Raw genomic sequence first — 15,633 nt, forward strand, 5'->3', positions numbered from 1 at the left:
GGAAGAAAATGGCATTTTGAGTAGGAGACAGGATTGTAGTCTCAGTCCTATTGTTAGCTGTGATAATCTTTCTTTTTTTATTTTTGTCAGGTTTTACTGAAGTATAATTTAAATACTGTAATATTCACTCTTTAAGTGTCCAGTTCTCAGAATTTTGACAGATACTTGTATAAGCACCACAATCAAAGTATATGGTAGTTGTGTCACCCCCAAATCCCTGCATGTCACTCTGAAGGCAGCTCCTCCGCCCACTCCATGCCCTGGCCCTGGTCTGTTTTCTGTCCCTATGGTGTTGCCTTTTCCAGAATGACATACAATGGAATCATACAGTGTGTAGCCTTTTTGAGTGTGGCTTCTTTTCACTTAGCATGATGCATTTGAGATTCCTGCAGGTTGTGTGTGTCAGTAATTATTCCTTTTAATTACTAAGCAGTATTGCATTGTATCGATGTATCACAGTTTGTTTATCCATCCACCTGTTGAAGAATATTTGGTTTGTTTCCAGTTTTTGACAATAAAGCCACTTTTTGTGTGAATTTGAGTTTTCATTTCTCTCGGGCTTTGGTAAATATTGAGAGTGAAATTGTGGGTATGTATGTTAAGAGTATGTTTATCGTGATAAGAAACTGCCAAATTGTTTTCAAAGTGGCTGTAACATTTTGCATTCTCATGTATTAACATTTATGATCCTCAGTTTTTTCTGTTACATGTGCTAATAGTAATATCTGCTCTAATTTTCTTTTATATTTTACTATAGAAATTTTCAAACATACATAAAAGTAGAGAGAAGAGCGTAATGAGCCCCCATTCTACCTGTCACTCAGCTTCAACAGTTAACTATTACACGGCCAGTCTTGGTTTAAATACACTCCTATCTAGATATCTTTCAGTTATTGATACCTGCTTTAGTTCCATTGTGGTAAGAGAATATTTGGTATGGTTTGAATCCTTTTAAATTTATTGAGACTTGCTTTATGGATCAGAATATGGTCTGTCTTGATAAATATTCCTTGTGCACTTAAGAAGAATGATTAGCCTGATCAAGTTGAATGAATGTCTGTAAATGTCAGTTAGGTCCAGTTGTTTGATAGTGCTGTTCAAGTCCTCTGTATCCATACTGATTTTCTCTCTACATGTCCTATCCATTATTGAGAGAGGGGTGTTGAAATCTCTGACTACATTTATAGGTACATCTGTTTCTCCTTACAGTTCTGTAACATTTTGCTTCTTGTATTGTGAAGCTCTTTTATTAGATATGTCAACATTTACAATTCCTATGCCCTCCTAATGACTTGACCCCTTTATCATTAGAAAGTGACCCTCTTCTATCCCTAGTAATATTCTTTGCTCCAAAATCTGCCTTGACTGGTACTAATATAGCCACTTCAGCTTTCTTTTGATTAATGTTAGCTTGGAACATTTTTTTCCCATCCTCTTAGTTTTAACCTATTCATGTCTTTATATTCAAAGTAAATATGCACTGCATATAGTTGTAGTACTTTTTATTCCATCTTACACTCTCTGCCTTTAATTGGACATTTAATTTTTTAGCAGTTGTTTTACGATTTATACCATACATCTTTAACTTATCCTAGCCTACCTTTAAGTGACATTATGCGTCTTTGTGTATAGTATATGATCAGTATACTTTCATTTCCCCTTTCTCATCTTTTGTGCTATTGTGTCATATATTTTACATCTACATATGTTACAAATCCCCCAATATATTGTTTTATATTTTTGCTTTAAACAGCCGATTATCTTTTAAGGAAATTTTAAATAAGGAAAAAAGTATTTATATTTACCCCGTAGTTACCATTTGCAGTTCCCTTCATTCAGTTTCATACGTCAAGATTTCTGTCTGGTATCATTTTCTTCTGCCTGGAGCCCTTCCTTTAATTTTTCTTGTACTACTGGCCTGCTGCTTGCTGATAAATTCTTTCAGTTGTTGAGCATTTTTAAACTATTTCATCTTTGTTTTTCAAAGATATTTTTGAAGAGTATAGAATTCTAGGTTGACAGTGGTTTTTTCCACATCCTTAAAATATGCTGCTCTAGAGTCTCCTGGCTTGCCTCATTTCCAATGGAGTCTCCTGTCATTCTTCTCTTTGTTCCTCTCCACATAGTGTGTCGTTTTTTTCTCTATCAGCTTTTCAGTTTTTCTCTTCATTACAAGTTTTAAGCAGTTTGATTATAACAGTCTTTAGTGTGATTTTCTTCATGTTTCTTGTGCTTCGGGGTTCATTGAGATTCTTGGATCTCTGGATTTATAGTTTTTATTAAATTTTAAAACTTTTCAGCCATTATTTTTTGTGTGTGTGTGTGTGTGAGGAAGATTAGCCCTGAGCTAATATCCATTGCCAGTCCTCCTCTTTTTGCTGAGGAAGACTGGCCCTGGGCTAACATCCACGCCCATCTTGCTCCACTTTATATGGGACGCCGCCACAGCATGGCTTGATAAGCAGTGGGTCAGTGTGCGCCCAGGATCCGAACCCCCAGCCGCCGCAGCGGAGTGCACACACTTAAACGCTACGTCGCCATTATTTTTAATATTTTTTCCAACCACTCTTCTTTTTCCCCTTCTTCTGGAACACCAATTACATGTCTCTTAAGCCATTTGAAATTGTCCCACAGCTCATTGATTATCTGTTCTTTTTTTAATTTTTTCGTCCTTTTTCTTTGTTTCATTTTGGATTGTTCTATTACTGTGTCCTCAGGTTCACTAATCTCTTTATCTGTAATGTCAGATATGTTCTTAATCCCATGTAGTGTATTTTTCTTCTCAGACATTGAAGTTTTCATCTCTATAAGTTTGTTTGGGGTCTTTGTTATATCTTCCATTGTCTCTTCTTAATGTACTAATGCTTTCTACCTTTTTGACCATGTGGAATATAATAGCTATTCAATGTAGTTGTCTACAAATTCTGTATTCTGTCTCATTTCTGGGTCTGTTTGTACTGATTTATTTTTATTCTTATTATGAGTTGTATTTTCCTGCTTCTGTGCATGCCTGGTAATTTTTGATTAAATGACAGACACTTTGAATTTTGGATTATTGCATGTTGCTTTTTTTTTTTTTTTTGGTATGCCTTTAAACATTTTTGAGCATTGGGATGAAGTTAAATTTGGGAACAGTTTGATCCCTTCTAGACTTACTTTTAAGCTTTGTTAGGGAGACCAGAGCAGCCTTTAGTGTAGGGTCAATTTGGCACCATGACTAAGGCAATACCTTTCTGAGTATTAAACCTGATGATCCGTGTATTACAAGATTTCTTGAGCCAGTCCAGCCCTGGATGTGCTCCAGGAATTGTTTTGCCTGCTCCTTTCTGGTGGTTCTTTTCCCAGCCTTGGGTCATTTGCTCACAGACATGCTCTGATAGGACTCAGCTGAGGATACGAGGCGGAGCCCTGTGCATCTCGGAGTGTCTCTCTGTGTGTGGTTCTTTCCTCTCTGGTGCTTGGCTTTTGAATTCTAGCCTCCTTGGCCTCTTCTGTCTTCTGAACTCGGGGAAATCACCAGGCCCTGTTTGGGGCCCCCTCCAATGCTGCACTCTGGACACTTGAGGCATTAAGGCAGCATATTTGTAGGATTCACCTTATTTGTTTCCCTTTTCTTTTCTTTTTTTTTTTTTTATAATTTTATTTATTTATTTATTTTTCCCCCAAAGCCCCAGTAGATAGTTATATGTCATAGTTGCACATCCTTCTAGTTGCTGTATGTGGGACGCAGCCTCAGCATGGCCAGAGAAGCGGTGCGTTGGTGCACACCCGGGATCCGAACCCGGGCTGCCAGCATCAGAGTGCGAGCACTTAACCGCTAAGCCGCAGGGCCGGCCCTGTTTCCCTTTTCTTAAGGATCACTGTCCTGGGCTATCTGTTGTCCAGTGTCTGAAAACCATTTTTTTCCTGTGCTTTTTGTTGTTTAAGGTGAGAGGTTCAATCAGTCTCCATTAATCCATCATTACCTGAAGCAGAAGACTTGACTTCCATGTTTCATTTATTACTAGAGTAAATTCATTATCTACATAATAAATTATAAGGATGATGCCTTTTTCACAGTGACTGAATTAAATAATGTTCATGAAATGCGTTTTTGGATGGTAATGTGTGAAGTGCTACACAGATGTTTGTCATTGTCGTTGCCTAGAGGTTGTCGTTTTCCCGTAGTTGTGGATGTTCTATATAGGAGTAAGGCCTAAAAGGCCAAAAGATGAGGGTGTTGTTTCTGAAAAACTGCCTGTGCCTCCATCATGTCAGTATGTCACGTTGCATATTTTTCTGTGCTGTATTAATCCATGGATTCATTTATTCAACAGACATTCATTAGACACCCATGTGTCGAGCACTGTTCTGGGCACTGGAGATCTCTGCTCTCAAGGAGTGCACATTCTGTTGGTGTGCTTTATTCTCTGTGTGTGTCTCAGCTGCCCCCCTTCTCCTGCCACTGTCTGGACACGTCTCTCATTCTGTCTCTGGGCTTCTGTACAAGCGCTCGTCTCATTCTGCCCTCACCTCTTAAATTTTCTTTCCCTAGTTTAGCTTGTCTTCCCACATTATCTTATTCTTTGTTTCATTCAATCCAGTTGTCGTAAGATTTCTATCTTTGCTCTACTAATATTTTTTTCTTTCTGAGTAAAAACCAGAGGAAAAGAAAAGTCCTTACAAAAGCTTTCAGGACTTTAGAGACCTGTGCCCCCGCTTACTCATTGAACTCCTCACTTCCTGCTGCCTCCTGTTCCTTTCCCTCCAGCCCCATTGGCCTCCTTGCCCTTGTTGTCCTTGGAAGACGCCAGGCATGGTCCTACCGCAGGGCCTTTGCACCTGTTCCTCCTCTGCCTTCCATGCTCTTCTTCCAAATAGCCACAGTCCCCTCACTTTCTCCAGGTCTTTCTGCTCTGGTGTCATCTTCTCGATGAGGCCCTTTCTGGCCTCTCCCTATTTTAAAGTGCTGTGCCTTCCACTGCTACCTTTCCTAGTCTCCATTCCAACTTTATTTTTCTTGGTAACACATATTACTTCTAAATCATGCTGTCCCATTCCCTCATTCATTTGTGTCTTCTCTGTTGTTGCACGGGCATGTACACTGTAGAGGTGGGGACTCCTTTACTGCCAACCAGAGCACCGAGGACACTGCCTGGCACAAATAAGGAGTTGAGTAAATATCTGTTGAATGAATGGGTCTCCTTGGTAAAAAGTGCTTTTTTGTTTGTTTGTTGTATTACATTTATTGAATATACTTCTTTGTTTCATGTACTTTATTTTAAAATGAATGGCTGGAGCATTTTATATATTTTCTTAAAAATCCCTCTCATTGCTTCAGTTAGCTTGTTAGCATATTTTGTTCTGTAGGTATTTGGCCATTGTAGGATAAAAGGTGCTCCACCCCGATTACAGGTTCCCTTCAGGCCCGAGTACATGTAGAATTGGGTGACACTCTGCTGCTAATAAATAGTTCCAACCTTATAAATAACCCAGGAGGAGATGGGATTCCTGGTAGATCCATCCGGAAGCCCAAGGATGATCCAAAAGTGAAAAAAAAAAAAATCCTTCCAAATATAGTTTGGAAAAAAAAAAAATCCTTCCTCCTATTCTTAAAAAAAGATTAAAAAGTTAGTAATATTTTTGGAATTAAAAATTCTTTTTATGCAGCTCTCCTAGAAGATACTTTAAAACGAGTTTATGTATATATGTATACATATATACCTTACTCTCTCAATCTTAATTTGAAAGTCTAATAAGCTCTGAAAAACAAAAGATTTTTCTCAGTTTGCTGCAGACTCATTTGGGGGCAAAACCCAATCTGACCTGATGTGCAGCTGTTTATAGTCTTTATTATTCCATTTGGTGAGTCTACTTTATATGTTTCACAGCAGAAATAGTCATGTGTTTGATTGGGGTGGCCTACAGCGATTGAGGCCTTGTGTATTTTATTTAAACTCACTTACCTGAAACCAGACTCTGGAGTCATTCACTGCCTAACTTTGCTTTTGTTGTTGTTACTGTTCTTTTTCTCCAGCTTTGCAAACCTGGGTATACTTCATGTGACAAAGAAAAAAGTATTTGAAACACTGGAAGCCCGAATGACCGAGGCCTGTGTAAGGGGCTATAATCCAGGACTTTTGGTGCATCCTGATCTTGCCTACTTGCAGGCGGAAGGTGGAGGAGACCGGCAGCTCACAGGTGAGTCTCTCTCTTCCAGCTTCGATCCTCTGAGAGCTCAGGCTCGCTCTCCTTTTCTCGTGTGTAGACCATGTGCTCATCTGTATGCCCTGGGTTTCTTCTTCTCCTGTCTGTACCCCAAGCTGCTCCAACCCTTTCCCTGCTCGGAAAACTCGGATAGCCTCCTGCTACCTCTAGAATAAAATCTATACCTCCGGGGCCTGGCATACAAAGCTGTCACAGTCTGGCCCCAGTCACATTTCCAGCCTCATCTCCAGTCCCACCATGCACCCACCTCTCCCCATCACTGCCCCCTGAACACTGACGCATATTCTCACCTTTGTATGTGTGTTCTGCCTAAAACACCCTACCCTTCCCTTATCAACCTGTCAAAACCAATTCATAATTCAAGACCTAGTTCAAAGACCACCTCCCCTGTTATATGCGCCCCCCAGCTCACCTTATTATAAGGAATCTTTCTTTGGGCTCTTCAGGCACATTATAAACTATTCTCTTTATCATATAAATGCTATGACTTTTATGTTTTCCTGCCTTTATTCATATTTCTTCTTTCAACCCCAGTGCTTGTCCCACCATATGTGCCATTTCTGCTTTTATATGTTGTCCTTTCGTCTGGCGATCCTGTCATCATCTCATGCTCAGGTGATCTAAAACCAGTCATCATTTTTCCACTAAACGTGTTTCGTCTTCTGACATCCAGACTGAGAGCCTTCACGTCATCTTGGACTCCTCATCAGCTTGTGGTGCAGCTGTTGTGTGCTCTCTGGCGCCCCACCCCTCATTCCATTGTCAGTGTCTCTGTCCCTCCCCACTTCTAGTCCACTTTACAGCCTATGGCCAGATGGATCTTACTAAAGCCTGTGTCTCACCACACTCAGTGCCTCCCTGTTGCCTACAAAATGCAAATTCTGTAAGCTGGCATTTTGGGCCTCCCAAGAGCTGTCCCTAGTCTGCATTTTCCACTCTGTTTCCCACTACACCCCTTCATGTCGCACTGAACTAGTCCACAGGCACACCATGATTGCTCACGGCCCCGCCGGGCACACTCTTTCTGTTCTTGCTGTTCCCTCCTCCTGGAATGCCCTTGTTCACTTATGTCTTCATAAGTTCAAGTTCTACCATCCCTTCAAGATTTAGAGCAAATGTCTCTTCTGCTTCAAAGCCTCTGGATTCTTCCCTCCTTTGAAATTCCATATCACTTCATCTATAGTCCTTTTATAGTGCTTATCTCTTGAATTGTCACTTTGTATAAGTTAAGTACGACTATATCCATCAGCACGAAAGCTCTGTCAGGAGGGAAGGAAGGAGCCAGGTGCAACTGAGTCATTCAGTTCCTTCAGCAGTGCTCTGAGTGCCTGCTGTGTGCCAGGCACTGTGCCAGGTGCTGTTGGTGAGCACAGTCCCTGTGCTCAGAGCTTTTGGATACTTGCACATTGCTCAATACAACCGATGCACAGGCAGCTGCTCGTGTTCCATTCCAGCACATCCTTTGTCCTTTCACTCTTCTTGTAGGGAGAAAAATGAGACCTCCTGGGAAGATAGGAGAGAGGCAATTTGATACATGGAGGACAGTTTCTACTGTCATCCAGAGAAAATGCACGTGTTCTTTTGATGTCTTTAATTTTGGGTTACATAAGTGACCATTTTTAAACTTTTACTAGCAATATGAAGAATTTCAAAAGAAACAAATAGATTTTTATTTTAAGTTTATGTTCTTTATTTGGGCTTTATAAAAGCATCTTATCTAAAATGTTCACACTTGACTCTTTCCCTGGGCATTGATGCACTGGGCTGTCTCTGGGCCTAGATCGGGAAAAGGAGATCATCCGCCAGGCAGCTCTTCAGCAGACCAAGGAGATGGACCTCAGTGTGGTGCGGCTCATGTTTACAGCGTTTCTTCCAGACAGCACGGGCAGCTTCACGCGGCGCCTGGAGCCCGTGGTGTCAGACGCCATCTATGACAGCAGTGAGTGCTTGATGTCTGTCAGGAGGCCCTGGGGGCGCTGTCGGGAGTAGGCTTCCCCCGCACTGGCAGTTTCTTACTGGCTCCCAGTCCCGGGCAAGGAACTTCATTCCTGCAGCCTCACGTTTTCACCTACAAAGTGGGAATACTAAAATCTAGCTTAAAAAGTTGATGTCTTGGGCTGGCCTGGTGGCTCGGCAGTTAAGTGCGCGCACTCCGCTTCAGCGGCCCAGGATTCGCAGGCTCGGATCCCAGACGTGCACCGACACATTGCTTGTCAAGCCATGCTGTGGCGGCGTCCCATATAAAGTAGAGGAAGATGGGCACGGATATTAGCCCAGGGACAATCTTCCTCGGCAAAAAGAGGAGGATTGGCAACAGATGTTAGCTCAGAGCTAATCTTCCTCACAAACAAAAAAATTAATTAATTTAAAAAGTTGATGTCTCGGGGCTGGCCCGGTGGCAGAGCGGTTAAGTTCACGTGCTCCACTTCGGGGGCCTGGGGTTCGCTAGTTTAGATCCTGGCCGCGGACCTACGCACCGCTCATCAAGCCATGCTGAGGTGGCGTCCCACATAGAGCAACTAGAAGGATGTACAACTATGACATACAACTATCTACTGGGGCTTTGGGGAGAAAAGGAAAAAAGGAGGAAGATTGTCAACAGATGTTAGCTCAGGGCCAATCTTGCTCAAAAAAAAAAAAAAGTTGATGTCCCGATTAAAAATGAAGTGATGAGGGGCTCAGTAAACGTAGTTCTCCTTCCTCAGATGTGCATTTTAGTCTTTTACTTGTAATGCCAAATCTCTTCTTATTTTTGAATTCCTTACTAGGAGGATATATTGTTGGTGCTCTTAAATGGGGAAAATGTCTCAATTTTTTTTCATTGAGGCTCTGAAGAGAAGTTAATAAAAGACAACTGTTGTTATTATCCATCTTCATTCTCGCATGTTATAGCTTTATCCAGATAGGAACTTTATCAAGATAAGAATGAACAGTATAGATAGTATGTGGTTTCAAAATTCTATTTCAGTCTCTAGTTCCTGGAATTTTTTCAGAGAGCTTTATGGTGGTCTCCAGCATTTATCATGCAGATTTCTTGTTTGCTATGCAAGGGATTTATTAAACATGTTCCCGAGGAGCTGCAAGGACAGTGTTGAGGCTCGTTGGAAGTTTATAGAGTATGCTCTAAATAGAAAGCTCCGTGCTCCAAGTACAGCAACTAACTGATTTCTTTAATTTAAACAAGTTTGAAGGGAACTGAAAGACTTATAAAATGATGTAGATTCATATACCAAAGATCACCTTAAAATGCAGCTGTTGGAGCAAAAAAAAAAAAAAAAAGGAAGCTTTATACTATTACCACATGAAACTTTTGCCCCCTAACCACACAGAATTCTAATTTAGTTTGGGGAAAAGAAATACATCTCCATTTTTCTTTTCTACAGAATAAAAATTAATAAATAGTTTAAGAAAATTTTGCTTTTTCTAAATTTCTCGGACCCCTGTAGATGGTACATCAGCATCATGGAAATAAGTTTGGGGTTCAAGTCTTGACCTAATTGAAATTCCACATGTATGTTGGCTTGGCACTTCCTGAAACATCAGAAACACTTTCTCTTTCTATATTAGTCTCTCTCACTGTGCCAGTGGGAGAAACAAACACTGCCCCTTGTGGCCCCATCTCCTTTGGTGATGAGGAATGACCCAGGCCCAAGAAGTACTCTGAGGACTTCAGAAGGCATTTTTGTTTTGTTTGTATCCTTGTTAAAGCAATATGAGTGAAAGCATCTACTGACACTTCCTTATGGTTGATGTGTGCTAAGGTCAGGGTCCCTCCTAGGAGACTGGATTGTGGAGCTAGGGATAAACCATGATGTTTGTTGTTTTTTTCCTGTGAACAGAAGCCCCCAACGCCTCCAACTTGAAGATTGTAAGAATGGACAGGACAGCTGGATGCGTAACTGGAGGGGAAGAGATCTATCTTCTCTGTGACAAGGTTCAAAAAGGTAAATGTATGCTCTGATCTCAAGATGTGAAATATACTTCTGAGTGTGTTTGTGAGTCACTTTTTGGCAGTGGACCAGTAATATCCCTCTTCTGCCATAGAACTCCTTTAAAATATTTACATATTTACCTCTTCCAAATTGAAGTTGTCTGTGTTATTTTTTTTTAACCCAACAGGTTCATTTTAAAATTTTCAACAGAAGTAAAGAGAAATAAGAAAATAGTGATAATTGTAATCAGTGACATTTCAGTGTTTTTATGTTTTAAACTTTGGTATCTGAACTTAGTTAAAGTAAAATAAATGAGTGATAGCCCATGCTTGACACACATGCACACACACACTAAATAATGTTTTACATAGTGCAAAATGGTTTCTTTTGTTAATCTTACAATGCTTTGTTGCAACACTGAGAGAGCTTCTGTGTGTACTTTCACATAATACTCTGATGTCAGTTAAGAAAAAGAAAGATTAAGGACTATAAGGAAATGCTCAGAGCATGTTTCTCTCATAATTTTCACTTTCAGAAAAGGTTCTTGCATTTGTCTCTCATTAGGTATAGTACAAGATTCATAAATTAGCAAAAGCTGGGGGGGATTGTGTTATTTTCTCAAACTTCACTCATTTTTTAAATAAAATAACAGAAAGTATATTATAATAAAGATGTACTCACTACAAAGTGATGAACATTTTCAAAGTAAGCAGATGCATAACTGGAAATATAGCCCCTAAATAAAAGAAATATGGCTTTAAAAAAAATTTCTCATTTGAGGCTAAATGTTCTGAGGTTAAAAGACAGAAAAAATGGGATCAGATTTTAAAGGTATATCTTTATCCAAAAAAGTTTACACTTTCTCTGCATGTCCTGGTATCAGCCTTCTTTTCACCCATTCTATCCAAGTGATAAACATTTCCAGATTCCTGGGTGTGCATATTATGAGTAGACACAATCTGAGTCCCTTTATTTGTAAATGTGATTCTTTTGTGTGTGTGTGTGTGTGTGTGTGTGTGTGTGTGAGGAAGATCAGCCCTGAGCTAACATCCATGCTAATCCTCCTCTTTTTTTTTGCTGAGGAAGACCGGCTCTGAGCTAACATCTATTGCCAATCCTCCTCCTTTTATCCCCCAAAGCCCCAGTAGATAGTTGTATGTCATAGCTGCACATCCTTCTAGTTGCTGTATGTGGGACGCGGCCTCAGCACGGCCAGAGAAGCGCTGCATCAGTGCGCACCCGGGATCCGAACCCGGGCGCCAGTAGCAGAGCACGCGCACTTATCCACTAAGCCACGGGGCCGGCCCGTAAATGTGATTCTTAATCGTCATCTTTACATTGGAGTGGCTTGTTAAGAGAAGCCTTGTCAGTGGTTGAAAGGACCTGAAGAACTAGGGCCAAGGTCCTACCTGGAGGCAAAGGAACAGACCAGAGGTAATGAGGTATCTTATCCAACCCTGATATTTCTAAAATTCTACTTAAATGTAAATATAAACTGAGTTTTTGTAAATCGGTAGTGCAGTCCTTCCTGGGAAGTGGGAAGTGAAGCCAGGGAGATGGCAACCTGAGTTACATTGTCATATTTCTGCAGAATTAGAATGCATGACTCAAGTGTGAATTTACGCATTCTAATTTAATCTGAAGGGACTTGACCAACATAATGTTTTTAACAGTTTCTCAATTTGGATTAATGAGTATTATAGGGAGGCAGTATAGTAGAATGTTTAAGAGCCTAGAGTCTAAAACTACACCGTCTGTGTTCAAATGCTAGCTTCTCTATTTACTAGCTGTTCAACCTTGGATAAGCCATTTAACCTCTCTGGACTCCAGTTTCTCTTCTGCAAAAGGAAAATATTAATAATACACCTGCATCACAGAGATATATATATATATATATATATATATATATATATATATATATATATATAAATATATAAACGCACATACACACACACATATAAATCACTTAGAACAGTGTCTGCCATATAGTAAACTTTATACAAGTTAAGTATTATTATGTAAATCTATATTGAGTTGACTCACCTTTGAAACTCTGATATTCCTCACTGTCCATACTTCTCAGGAATGAATTGGTTTAGGGATGGAGAAGTGGGAAGATGAAAGACTGATTAAAAGACTCAAATTGGGTCTGGCCTGGTGGTGCGGTGGTTAATTTTGGCACTGTCTGCTTCAGCAGTCTGGGGTTCGTGGGTTCGGATCCCAGGCGCTGACCTACACCACTCATCAAGCCATGCTGTGCTGTGACCCACGTACAAAATAGAGGAAGATTGGCACAGATGTTAGCTCAGCGCCAATCTTCCTCACCAAAAAAAAGACTCAGATTGAATAGGTAAAACTAGTATTCTGTCATTGTCAGTGAAACTTGAGGCCCATTACTGTGGTAACTAATAAAAATTCAGTAATTGTGAAAATTTTTAATGAGTCAAAAGTCTATTAATTACTTTCAAAAAAGTTGGAGTTCACAGTAGGTAGGATTTTGAACGAGCTTTGTTTCCAATGTGTTTATGAATATAATGACACCATGTGAAATTACACACCTAAACGTGACGTTCACAGATGACATCCAGATCCGATTTTATGAGGAGGAAGAGAATGGTGGAGTCTGGGAAGGATTTGGAGACTTTTCCCCCACAGACGTTCATAGACAAGTAAGTGGATGATGATGATGATGATTTTACATTCTCTGCCTTGCTAAAATTCAGTCCTTAGTTTCCATATATGAAAAAGGAAAAATCATAAATATTTATTTAACATTATAAAAGAGTACTATTTTTAAGACTCTTGCAGGTCTTCCAGAAAAGTTACTATCATAGAATTATGAGCAAGCCTCTGTTAGACCGTTCACTCTGAGATCTTGCAAGACATTTCATTTGAGTGTCTGATCACCTAGCCATAAGGCAGTGGTCCTCGGGTCCTTTGGTGGAAATGTTTTAAGTATACGTATTAGTCTGTTCAGGCTGCCATAACAAAATACCATAGACTGGGTGGATTAAACAACAGAAACTTATTTTCTCACAGTTCTGGAGGCTAGAAGTCCCAGATCAAGTCTGACAGGGTCGGTTCCTGGTGAGAGCTCTCTTCCTAGCTTGTAGACAGCCAGCCACCTTCTTGCTGTGTCCTCACATGGCAGAGAGAGAGTGAGCTCTCTGGTGTCTCTTTTGATAGGAACATTAATAGGACTATCTGATCATGGTCCTACCCTTAGGACTTCATTTAACCCCAGTAATTTCTGTAAAGGCTCTCTCTCCAAATACAGCCAACCTAGGAGGGTTAGGGCTTCAACATATGGATTTTGGGTGGACACAATCAGCCCACAACAGTGTTCTACCAGGGTAATTATGGTGAGACCTGTTAAAAGGGTATTCTAATGAAAAGTGTTGAAAGAGGGAGTCTTCAGGTTAAGGCTGGTGTCTTCATGATAAATCAAGATTTCCCAGTGACAGCTGAATATATAACTAAGAGATGAAAATACTGAATCCCCATCTTAATGATTACTCTGAGTGATTGAGGAATACTGTTTTCACAAAAAAATTGGAAACAATCCAAATGTCCATCAATAAGTGGCCAGTTAAATGATGGCTTATCTATGTGATGGAATATTATGCAGTTATTAAAAAGAATGAGTACTGTATGAACTAATATGGAAAGATCTCACAGATACAACCTTAAAATTCTTTAAAAGATAGATATAAAACAAAGTATATATAAAAAAGATTCTATGTTCATGTTTGCATATGGATAAAGAAACTTTAGAAGAATAGAAAAGAAATGAATGATGTCTCCGTGTTTACCTCTGGGGGGCAGGCACACAGTAGAAATTGCCTGGATTGGGGACAGGAGTGACCAGAAGAATTTTCAATGTGCCATTGTATACTTTTATATTTTACAAAGTCTTGATCCCTATGAATATATTACATAGTCAAAAAATCAAACTAAGAAATGTAAAAATGCCTCACTATTCTGGCACTATCAGAACTTAATGAGGAAGCTATCTCAGAGGTGTTGCCGAATGCGCTGTGTAGGCCTGGAGTCTTGGCCATCCTCTCCTCAAATTGCACTGACCCTGGGTGACGTCTCCCTCACAGAGTTTAGTTTCCTCTCCTCGTTGGCTGGGCTGCAGGCTGACAGTAGTACCACTTTCCTCATCTGTCTCTTTCCACATCCAGTCTTCCTGATGTTGCTGTAAATAATCTTGGAGGCTTTTAAGGCTGATTTGGAAGAGGAGAAGGAGGCGTATAGAATGTATTTTATTCATATGATTATTTACAACAGGAAGACATTTGAAATACTAGACAAATGAAATAATAAAGATTTGCAATACATTGGCATAGTCCTATATTTCAATTTCACAGTAGCAGTTTGATAAAAATGTATGGGTATAGAATTCTGAGTTTATAACTTTCTCTAGGGTGCTATATTTTTTAGTACACTGTGTCTAAACATTGGACATAAAGAGTGTATTTAATGAGTAGCATTGCTGGAAAAAAAAATGTAGCCTACCCAACATTTGGATCTTTGTATCCTACAGTTTGCCATCGTCTTCAAGACTCCAAAGTATAAAGATGTCAACATTACAAAACCAGCCTCTGTGTTCGTCCAACTTCGGAGGAAATCTGACTTGGAAACTAGCGAACCAAAACCTTTTCTCTACTACCCTGAAATCAAAGGTAACACACTTGTTTAAATTCTTGTGCTTGTTCCAATAAGAGGACAAGCTGATTAGAAAAGATCAGTTAGTCACCTCCTTTGAACAGCTTCCTAGTAACTGGCCCCTGGGTCCATGGTACTTATTTTTAGAAAAGAGAGAGTAATATACCATTTTGGGGTCATGCAGTTCAATCCAGCCTTTTAAAATAATGTTGTTTCCACCAAGCTTCTATGAGATTTAGACATTTGAGAATTTGTCTTTGAATCTGAGACTCTATCTTTTATTGGTAACTCAGCGTTCAGGCAGTTGAGATAAAGGGATAAGGCTTGCTGTGTAGAAGAGTCAGCCGCTCCACAACTGCCCTCCGGCAGTAGAGCAGAAGACTCAGCCACTGTGCAGTGCAGAACTGTAAAAATGAATGAAGCACCGTTCTTTTCCTCACAGAGGCACACCGAGAAGGGGAGATGATAGTCTCCTTAGATGGTTATAATGCAAATTTATGAATTTGGTAAGTTCCAAAAGTAGAGCATTCATAAACACCTATGAGAATGCTGAGGAGCAAGAACTCTTGACTCTACAGAAGCTACAAGAAGAAGGCTTCTTCCAGGTCCTTAAAATTGGGGATATATTTCAGTAGGTGGGTGTGAAACAGAGAAGGAAAGGGTTTCCTAGGCTTAGGGAACCTCAGTAGCTGAAACAATTAGTGTCTATTCAGAGAGAAGTGGGCGTTATGAGCACTGAGACGGACTAGTGAAGGCCCCAGGCAGGTGAGGAAGGCAGGGCCGGGCTGTACAGTGCTGTGATGGGCAGCTAAGGAATTCTGCA

At 40.2% G+C, this 15,633-nt stretch overlaps 1 protein-coding gene across 2 annotated transcripts in view; it reads left to right on the forward strand.

Annotated features, from left to right (window-relative positions):
- The window catches only part of NFKB1 (nuclear factor kappa B subunit 1), a 113,800-nt gene that overhangs the window by 69,315 nt on the left and 28,852 nt on the right, over positions 1–15,633 (forward strand). For both annotated transcript variants that reach the window (XM_087434649.1, XM_087434648.1), the window contains exons 7-11: positions 6,017–6,180; positions 7,988–8,146; positions 10,047–10,151; positions 12,717–12,808; positions 14,689–14,827. In XM_087434649.1, the coding sequence (XP_087290775.1) occupies positions 6,017–6,180; positions 7,988–8,146; positions 10,047–10,151; positions 12,717–12,808; positions 14,689–14,827 (659 nt within the window). The remainder of the gene's footprint in view (positions 1–6,016; positions 6,181–7,987; positions 8,147–10,046; positions 10,152–12,716; positions 12,809–14,688; positions 14,828–15,633) is intronic.

Source organism: Ceratotherium simum, chromosome 8 (genome assembly GCF_057802395.1).
Source record: "Ceratotherium simum simum isolate JZ-2026a chromosome 8, ASM5780239v1, whole genome shotgun sequence".
Lineage (NCBI taxonomy): Eukaryota > Metazoa > Chordata > Mammalia > Perissodactyla > Rhinocerotidae > Ceratotherium > Ceratotherium simum.